At 34.6% G+C, this 10003-nt stretch overlaps 2 protein-coding genes across 5 annotated transcripts; both read left to right on the top strand.

Moving 5' to 3' along the window:
- The first annotated feature begins 1447 nt into the window (after nt 1–1447).
- LOC107856444 (protein WVD2-like 7) lies at nt 1448–7378 on the top strand. 4 transcript variants are annotated; one of them, XM_016701454.2, is made up of 10 exons: nt 1448–1558; nt 2194–2277; nt 3172–4155; nt 4321–4542; nt 4715–4758; nt 4861–4953; nt 5036–5132; nt 5215–5286; nt 5590–5697; nt 6569–7378. In XM_016701454.2, exons 2-10 carry the CDS (start codon nt 2236–2238, stop codon nt 7052–7054), a joined length of 2148 nt encoding a protein of 715 aa, XP_016556940.1. In that variant the 5' UTR covers nt 1448–1558; nt 2194–2235; the 3' UTR covers nt 7055–7378. The 4 variants fall into 4 exon arrangements, with proteins under 4 accessions (XP_016556940.1, XP_016556939.1, XP_047255233.1 ...); XM_016701453.2 differs by having other exon boundaries at nt 1471–1656; XM_047399277.1 differs by lacking the exon at nt 1448–1558 and adding an exon at nt 1677–1757.
- A 645-nt stretch (nt 7379–8023) lies between these two features.
- Nucleotides 8024–9122, top strand: LOC107856428 (protein ALP1-like). Its single transcript, XM_016701439.1, has 3 exons — nt 8024–8122; nt 8338–8563; nt 8689–9122. Exons 1-3 carry the CDS (start codon nt 8024–8026, stop codon nt 9120–9122), a joined length of 759 nt encoding a protein of 252 aa, XP_016556925.1.
- The last annotated feature ends 881 nt before the right edge of the window (nt 9123–10003 follow it).

Here is a 10003-nt window from a genome sequence, read left to right on the forward strand (position 1 = left end):
TGACAAATTTATCATTTGATGAAAATCAGATACTTCAAGGCGATCACAGTGATGACTCTTCCATCACGATGACTTAGTCAACGACACGTCATCTCGACAAGCGAACTACAGGCGCATGTGTTGCTACTATTTCGAATTTTGATTTAGAGGCACTACGATTATAATTCAGCATACGGTAGCTTCATGCCACTGACATTAATTGTGTAATAATTCCTCTCGTATTAGATATAAAATGGCCATTTTTGAACGTAAATGGTTTGACGAACGATTATTTAGGTTAATTCCTTTTTTTTTTTTATAACGAATGTAATAACTTGTAATAACAATGAAAAGACACGTGGAAGGGTCTGAACTAATTCCTGACCGTCCGATCAAGAAGATCCAAGGGTCAGATCACAATGATTAGGTGGGGTTGGTATTAGTGGGACCCAGTTTAAGTGGGCCAATCAACAGAAGTAGACAAAAAGGGGAACACAAGCACATGATTGCTCATGTACTCCATAGGCACTGGATCATAAAGCTTTTTCATAAATTGCACATTTTGAATTGTAATAATATTAGATTTTACATGAAATTTAAGAATGAAAAATCTTGTTAAGAATTCTGAAGTTTAGATATATTGTGAAAATTCCCTTAACTATAAATACACGTCAAAATTAGTTTAATTTAAATTTTAGAATATACTAGTAAGAAAATAGGGATAACTGAACATGAAAGTTCAAACAAAAGGAAATTTTATAGCTTCAATTTACGCTATTGCCATTTTCCTTCACTTATTTTTGGGTAACAAAAATAAATTAGACAGATAACTACGTAATCAAAGATATACAATTAAACTATAAATTGTGTTAAGGCTGAACTAAGAATAGAAGGAGAAGCAAAATATAAAAAGATGAATTAAAATTGCCTTCCTTGATCTAACTCTTTTCTAGAAATGAATAATTTTTTTTTTTAAATAAGCGAGCAAAGGTATTTAGAAATAAATAAATTTTTAAAAATAAATAAGTGAGCAAAGGTATTCGTATATTATAATGCAAAACCAAGCTACCATTTGACTAGAGATTTAGAAAAGAATTTTTAAAATATATCATCAAATTAATATATATTTGATCATAAAGTTTGATCAGATTATGAAAATCTGATCTTCAAATATTTTCAAATTCAATACAACTTTAGATTTAAAAATTTAAATTTTCAATTCTAAAATGTATGAACAATATATATTTAACCATAAAAATTAATCAAATTTTAAAAATCTAATTTTCAAATTCAAACATAATTTTAAATTTTAAAAATTTAAATTTCAAAATCTATAATCAAGCGGGAGCGAAATAAAAGGAAGGTAGGTCGGATTTACAAACTAATTGGTCCTTTCTTACAATGTTATCAAACTAGAAGGATGTAAATGCAATTCATTTTAGTTTAAGATCTACTTAATTATTTAAACCAAAATCTAATCATTTCCATAAATACAAAATTCAATTAGACAAAATTTCAAACTTTCATGTTCACTCCATTGTCCTTCTCATTAAAAATTACTCCCATTCTTCTAAGCAAAGTAGTGATTCTTCTCTACTCCAAACAAGTTTCCTTGTCTCAATTTTGCTTCTTTTACAACCCTTTTCAAGATTCTATCATTTTCTTCCTTTAAAAATTGTAATTTTCTTGCTTTTTTTATATGTTAAACTTCATTTTTGGTCCATTTTGATGATGTTTGTGTACGAAATACTGAAAAAATTGAATTTTTAAGTGATGGGGTGATTGATTTTTTTCGTTTAGAATATTTTTATGTGATGCATTTTCAGAATTTTAAGATTTTTTTCCTTTAAAAACTGTAATTTTTTTGCTCTTTTTTATCTGTAGAATGAAATTTTTGGTCCATTTTCATGATTTTTATGTATGGAATAGTGAAAATACTCTTTTTTTTTTATGGTTCATTTGGATGATGTTTATGTACGCAATAGTGAAAAGATTCCATTTTTAAGTGATGGGGTGTTTGATTTTTTTCTGTGATGAATTTTTTAGAATTTTATTATTTTGTTGTCTGTAAAATTTCATTTTGGTCCATTTTTGATGATGTTTATGTATGGAATAGTAAAAAGATTCTATTTTTAAGTGATGGGGTGTTTGGTTTTTTGTTGTTTTTTTTTTTTTTTGGCCAGAATTTTAAGATTTTGTTTTTGGGAAATGCAGATGATATCTATGGAGGTGCTTTAGAAAAGGAACAGTTTTGAAATGGCAGGTGATATTGAAGAACCATTTAGGCTTAGTTTCCAGGTAAAGTTTTTACTGTCATTTTCATATGCTTTTCTTTGGTTAATTTTTTTTGTTCTCGAATGTATTGCTCTCTTAGCTGTTGCTGCTGGATTTAGTAGAAAAATTGTTGTTCTTATTCTTTAGTTAATTGGGAAGAGAAAAGGTTGAATCTTTATGTTCATTGGTAGATTGGTAATTCAGGAGATTGCATTTCAGTATCCATTTTATATGTTCTAGGTGCTTAATGTATGTAATTTAGTTTTGTGAATTGAATTTGGACCCCTTTCTAAGCGGTTAGAAGCGGTTACTGGATTTTCTACTAGTTTCTTTGTTGTTTTATTGACTTGAAAATGAGAATTCTTGCTTTTCACATCTCTCCATTCCTCTGCTTACTTAAATGAGGAATGCTTTGTGGTTGCAAGATCTTGCTTTTGGTTAGAAAATGTGTATGTAGCGTCCTTGTACAATAGCGCTGCTAGAGTGATTGAGAAGCATTCTCTTTGTCCTCCCCATGTTAACGTGTGTAGATTTCTTAGTTATGGATCCATAACACTTCCATGAGATCATATATTAAATGCTGAGATTGGGGCAGAGCCAGGAAGGACGGAGGGGTTCATCCGAATCACCTCCAGACTCCAGTGCATGATTAAAAAATGTTTTTTTATGTGGGAAACATACTTGCTCATTGATTGAGGCTTTGTTACGATGAACTTATAGTTGAAAAGATTTTGAGAGTTCCGTTTTCATAAGATTGGCTGTTTAAGCATGTTAGGATATACTACTTGAGACATTCTAAATAAACCATCAGGGGAAATGAAGATTTTCCATGAGAACTAAATCTATGTGGCTCTTTTACGTAATATATGATCACTCGGTTCTACTACCTGATCTTAATTTACTTACCAAAATTGACAGGCAGATTCGTGGCAATCTGGATCTATCTCATTCGGTAGATTTGAGAATGAAGCTTTATGTTGGGAGAGGAGGTCTTCTTTCACACACAACAAGTATCTTGAAGAGGTTGAGAAATGCTCCAAGCCAGGTTCTGTAACTGAGAAAAAGGCATATTTTGAGGAGCGTTTTAGAAGGAGGGCACTTCTAAGCCAGAGTTCATCCGACTGCCAGAATGGGGCTGATTCTCAAGCTAGTTATGATGGACCTGAGAATACAGATTATGAGGGAGACTTTGAGCATGTTAATGAGATTGGCCATTCTACACGCTTTGTTGAAAATCATGACAGAGCAGCCACTTTATTGGAGAATGGAGAGTATCAAGCTAGTAAAAATGAAGGCTATGCGGAGCACTTGGAGCATGTTAATGAAGTTGTCCATTCTGCACGTTTTGATGAAAATCATGGTAGATCAACCCGCTTATCGAAGAATGGAAAGTATCAATCCGAGAACACAGGCTATGGTGGAGATTTCGAGCGAGTGAATGAGGTTGGTGATTCTGCACGCTTTGAGGAGAGTTTTGATGGATCAAACAACGGAGACATCGAAGTCACAGAATGTGGCAGAGAAGGATCAAGCAATGGAGACATCGAAGTCACAAAATGTGGCAGAGAAGGATCAAGCAACGGAGACATTGAAGGCACAGAATGTGGCAGCGAAGATAATATAATTTCCCATTCTGGACGTCTGACTGAACAATATACCTGTAGTTCAGATGTCCTTCAAAGTGTTCTTAAACATCTGGAAGCTGAAGCAAAATTTAATCTCAATGCTGGAAATGCAGCTTTTAATGATCCTAAACCTACAATTGAAGTGAAAGAGAAATTAGTGGGCCAAGATAGTAGTATCGAGTTCTCATCAAACTCTGTTGATCTATCCTCTAATGCTCACACCACTGAGAAAGATGGCACTGTTAGTTCAAAACCTCGGCGAAGTTCATCTTCGAAGGTGCACCTCTTGTAGCATTTGTGACCATTAATCTTTTATTATTACAGCAGTTAACCATCTTGCTTGCTGCTGTAGTAAGCTATTTTAAATAATAACATTGTAGTCTTATTCGAGTTCAGAAAATTTGCGCCCCTTTATGTAGTCCATCTTGTGCCTAAAATGCAGGTGAGGACTGCATCTCAATCTAGAGATACGAAATCCAGAATGTTGTCCCAAGTTAATGTTGCTAGTGTCAAGGGGACAATCTCAAATCAAGCATACAAAGACATGCCAAGAAAACCAAATAGAAGGCACAGTGATGTTTCTTTGACACAAAAAAGAGAAAAGCCCAGATTGAACGCTTCTGGCACTCTTTTGCGTCCAACTGCCCGAATGCCAAAACCAGAGGTTTGTATCAGGTTTAGGCTTAGTGTTATCTTCAAATTTCAATGCAGATGAGTAAATGTGCTATTTCAATGCTGTCGAACTATTACATAACTTTCTTTTTAGTCAGATTGTTCTTCAGTAATTCTTAAAATGATTATTGAATTCATGGTAACAGACAACTTGCTTTATACAGGTTTCTTCGGGTTCAAAATCTAATGTACTTAATCAACATAAAAGGTATGCTCCTTAATCATGTCTTCCATGTTGAAAATGTGGGATATTTTGGTGGCACTGATTCATCCTAATTTTCCTAATCTCGTTTATTGTTGAATGATATAGCACTGAACAACAGGCAATATCAAGAAAGGTTGTCGCTTCTCGTTCTTCCTGTACAAAGAAAGTTAGCCATAGATTATATCAAAGTGTAAGCAGGTATATATCGTGGAAAAATTTTGAGCTTTAACTCCATATTGTGTTCATAAACATATATCTTAGACATATTATTGTTGTACAGGGATAAGGAGAGTGTGAATTCATTTCAACCAGGTGTGAAACAGAATGGATCTAGTTTCCATTTCAAAAGTGAAGAGCGGGCCATGAAAAGGAAAGAGGCAAGGACCAATTTCTTGTGTCTACTTGATAAAGTTCAAACGCCGTATAAAACCTAAAAGAAGTTTTTGATATTGATTTCAGTTCTTTATGAAGCTAGAGGAGAAAGTGCATGCCAAAGAGGAAGAAATGCATCAGCTCCAAGCACGAACCCAGGTAATAAACCCGGGGTCTGATTCTCTTGACTAACGGAAACAGGTCCAAATTAATATGGAGAATCATAGGCTGCTAATTGTCGAATGTTAGCTCTTTAAAGTCGTGGAATATATCGTGTGGTCTTAATTGTGTCATGTGGAAATTTGGAATTAAAGTGTTGCCAAAAAAGGGAAGATGCAATCTTTTTGAAACGGACTAACAAGGAAAGTAAAACAAATTGAAACCGAGGGAGTGTAAAATATCATCGACAAGAGTTAGATGACAAGGAAATAATGACTGTGTTTTACTTTGTGATATGTTCAGGAAAAGAAAGAAGCAGAGATCAAACAGCTACGGAGAAATCTCAATTTCAAAGCAACTCCCATGCCTTCCTTCTACCGTGAACCTGGTCGCCGCGCAGAAAAAGACAAGGTATCATAACAGGTCTCAAATAATGAGAATTCAGATCGCCAAATTTTGACCTTTCACAAGTATCTTCCTATTTCTTCTGTTATTTTCTGTTTTCCGGTGTTTGAAACTCGGTAACATCAAATCCGTGCACTTAGCCTACTGTTCTCACATGAAAGTAAAGCTTGTTTGTAGATATGTTTACAAGCTGTTCTACTGGTTTATGGTAGCACTCTCCTGTCATTTTATGACTCAAATCCCCTTTCTTGGACAAGCGACTTCACCTTTCTAAAAATTTGAACCAATAAAAAAGAATAGAGAATAGAGAAGTTCTATCTCGCTATCCTTTGATCAAGGGAAAGATCGACACTAAAGGACAGAATAGATCATCTTGTACCTTGGTCCTCCTATTATGATATACTTTAGGGCCCATTCAGTGATATTAGTTATGGGTGTTATGCAGCATACTTCCTTGGGGTCCTTTTTAGTGTCAATCTCGTTGGTCTAGGTGATAAAGGTCTACGCTAGGAACAGGTTTGTTCAAAGTTAATTTGGTTATATGCAATGGCATGGTTGGGAACTTTGATGCGTATGAAACTTCGACTTACTAACATTCTTTCAAAGCTGAAATCTGAATACATAGTGCTATTACCCTTTCTTGTCATGCGAGTACTATGAGAAGCCAGTGACGTTGATAACCTTCCATCTTTAGCTATCCAGTTACATAAATCTTGTGATCCTACTGCAACAGGAAAAAAAACGCGTTGCTAATTATCTGTCGGGCCATTTACTTAAACTCTCTTAGTCTTCATCCTTATCCTCCTCTGAAGTGATTATTTTTCCCTCTCACTCCGACGACCTAGTAATATAACTTCCTTTTTGATTACTTTTTCAGGAGTCAGCAAGTAAAACTAAATCAAGCAAATTGCAAAGCAGGCCTTCGACTGCAGGAGCTAGAGCTACTAGTGCAACAGACAACACTGTTCGTCGTTCAAGGGCAGAAGTTTATAACAGATGTTCCACTAATGAACGTCTAAATGTGTCCGACTCACCACAGGTTTCAGAAGCAACCGTTCATCCTTCAGCAGAGTTATCAGACAGCAGCGTGCCGCCTTCAGCTCCAACAAGCAAAACGTCCAAACAAACCCAATCAAATAGAACAGTAGCTCCAAAGAGAGATCAAGAGAAAAGGCAGGTCACGAATTCTCCAAGACCAAGGACATCAGATTCTATCAGGAGGAGCAAGGACTTCAAATCTGAAGACAAAACAAAGGTTGTTGCGCGAAGAACAGGAAACCATGCATTGAGAAAGGATGTTAGAAGTGTGGATTTGAGCCATAGTACACGAGTGGGTCGTTTAGCCGTTGGTGTTGCTTACTAGACGTATCAGCTTCAACGCCTTCTAAGACACGTCATGTCATTTAGTTGTTACTGTTGGTTTGAATCTTCTTATATTCTCAGCATAGCAACGATGATTGGTCTCGTATTTGAGACGATAAACTTAGTGAGTAGATAATGTTAGATATGCTGTTAGCATTTCTGTTAGATATGCTGCATATAATTCTGCCTAGTTTCGGATATAGATAATGTCTTTAAGCCCAGTTATTGAAATACCATAAATGCATGGTGTGCTATTAAAGATCAACATACTTGATGAGTAAAATGTTAAAGTTGCTGTTCAATTAGTAGTCAATATTTTGCACCATTCTTGCTAATGTTTTTACTGCTGAATCCCTCTTTGATCAAATGTTTCAAAGACTAAAATATATCATTATTGTCTATTGCAAATAGGCTCTCTCTACCTCCGAAGGTGTAGCCGTCCATTAATCTATAACTATTTGTTTTTCTTACAAAGTTAAAACTTTTATCAAGGTATTTTTTGTTTCTTTTAGTCTTGTTCCCTAATGAAATTTTATGTTCTTGAAACTAAATTAGTATTCTCTGTATTGAAACATTGCGTCTTTTAGTATTCTCTGTCTAGATTTTTGCTGATATTATTTGTATTGATTTTGTCCATTTTGTGACAAAACTAGGTATTATTATCGATCTTCAACCACTATTTGAGACTGATTATATCATTCTTGAGGAGATAATATGTCAACAGTTCCTTGTCGTCCTCATTTGCCTTTTTATGGCTATTCATGGTCATTCGCTAAGAAGACGATATAAAAATAGGCGTGAGATTAGGTACTGTATGAATGTTCGAATTCCAAAAACTATTTCTCACTTAAATTGTATCATAAATGACAGTGACACTGTATGTATCGATAAGTTAAGAATGGATAGAAATGCCTTTCATACTTTAGTTCTATTAACTAAGAATGTCGGAGGTTTGACTGATGGTAAATATATGTCGAGTAGTGAGAAGCTAGCAATGTTCTTAAACATCTTGGCTCATCATGAGAAGAATAGATCTATCAAGATTGATTATATTCGATCTGGATGGAGCGTAAGTCAAGCTTTTAATGAATGTTTGAAAGCTATACTCAGACTAACTCCATTGTTACTTGTGAATCCTAAACCGGTGCTTAAGGATGAAACAGAAGATCGATGGAAAATGATTTAAGGTAGGTGAAATTCATTTAAGCATCTGTATAAAACTAAATAATATAGCTTTATCAAGGAATTACTATAGTGTGAGATAACTCTCTATATTTTTTATAGGGTTGTTTAGGTGCACTAGATGGTACTTACATTCACATTAGAGTCCCATCTGAGTACAAACCAAGATACAGGACATGGAAGGGAGATATAGCAACTAATGTATTGGGAGTTTGTAATAGAAATCTCAACTTTACTTATGTTTTACCTGGTTGGGAAGGATCCGCTGCTGATGGTCGTGTATTACAAGATGCAATAGTGCGACATAATGGTTTGAAAATTCCGCAGGGTATGTTATGTACTTATATATTCATATTACAAGAAAGAAAATAATGTATTTTAGTTTTTGAGTAGGTAACTATACAGGAAAAGAATGATATATAAAAATAACAAAACCTTATGTTTATATTATAGGTAACTATTATTTGTGCGATGGAGGATATAGAAATGGAAAAGGTTTTCTTTCGCCTTACAGAGGGTATAGATATTGGTTAAGGGATTGGCAAGGTGATAATCCACCACCTCGATGTCGTGAAGAACTTTTTAATATGAAGCATGCTAGGGCTCGTAATGTTATTGAAGGAGCATTTAGTTTATTGAAAGGGCATTGGGGAATTCTTAGAAGCTCTTCATGGTACTCAGTTAAAGTTCATAACAGGATCATAAGTGCTTGTTGTTTGATTCACAACTTTATCCGTAGAGAAATGGAAGTGGATCCTTTAGACATGAATATGGAAGAACAAATGGAGGATCAACAAGAAAACATTAATGTTGTTGAATCATCTGAAGAGTGGACCAATTGGAGGGATGAGTTGGCGCAATCAATGTGGAATGCAAGATCTAATTAGTGATGACACCTTATATTTATTTTTTGTGATCGATTTAGTTAATTTTGACTTTTAAGGTCTGCATCAGGAGTTAAAATGACTCTTCTGTTTTAGAGATCTCACGCTAGTTAATTAATTGGGAATCTTGATTCCATTTTACACTTGAATTAATCTTTTGGAATATGCTACTATGAAATGGTCTATTATTTAGATCACAAAAATTGCTTCAAGAGATGCTTAAGATAATTTGTGGCAGAAACTTGTGTATGGTAGTCTTGATGTTTCATTCAACTTGATATGCAATTCTTACTTGGCCCATTTGTTTCTAATCACCATAAATGCAAGCACAGTAGCCCCTCCATATATGTCATATGATTGCTACAGGTGTAATCTGCAAAATTGTGCTTGAGTAACCTGTCCAATGATATCTATAGACTGCAAAATATCGAAAGAACAAGCAAAGTGTTTTCAGGTAATCCTGGCAGTTTTCCCATCAATAAATACATGTTGTGGAGTCTCCCGATGGGGGTTGGAGCAACATCTACAAACAGAGGGTATATTAGTGATAAATCTATTCATAGTATTACCCATAAGCAGTTTACCAAGTAAAAGTCTCCAAAAGATGAAAGACATTTTAAATGGTAACATGCTATGCCAAACTTTGCTAGTGTTTGAGGTCCTTTATCATGTTTCTCTTATGAGGTTCCATGCTTCTGTTGGAGTAGTGATCATCTTCACTGAAAGTCCAAATCATATAATCGCTTTGATTTCTGTCGTCAATAAGAATATTCAGAATATTTTGAATCAATTATAGAGTTAAATTGCCCTGAATCTTAGAGATATTCTAGTCCCTATTAATTGATATAAATAATTTCATGTTTCTTGGACTCTTCAAAAATGTT

This window comes from Capsicum annuum, chromosome 11 (assembly GCF_002878395.1).
Source record: "Capsicum annuum cultivar UCD-10X-F1 chromosome 11, UCD10Xv1.1, whole genome shotgun sequence".
In the NCBI taxonomy this organism is placed as follows: Eukaryota; Viridiplantae; Streptophyta; class Magnoliopsida; order Solanales; family Solanaceae; genus Capsicum; species Capsicum annuum.

Coding starts and splice junctions, on each gene's coding strand:
- LOC107856428 (XM_016701439.1), top strand. CDS start 8,024: ATGTCGAGTAGTGAGAAGCTAGCAATGTTCTTAAACATCTTGGCTCAT. Junction 8,123..8,337: donor ATATTCGATCTGGATGGAGC/GTAAGTCAAGCT, acceptor TATTTTTTATAG/GGTTGTTTAGGTGCACTAGA. Junction 8,564..8,688: donor TGGTTTGAAAATTCCGCAGG/GTATGTTATGTA, acceptor TTTATATTATAG/GTAACTATTATTTGTGCGAT.
- LOC107856444 (XM_016701454.2), top strand. CDS start 2,236: ATGGCAGGTGATATTGAAGAACCATTTAGGCTTAGTTTCCAG. Junction 4,156..4,320: donor GGCGAAGTTCATCTTCGAAG/GTGCACCTCTTG, acceptor CCTAAAATGCAG/GTGAGGACTGCATCTCAATC. Junction 5,133..5,214: donor GGGCCATGAAAAGGAAAGAG/GCAAGGACCAAT, acceptor TATTGATTTCAG/TTCTTTATGAAGCTAGAGGA.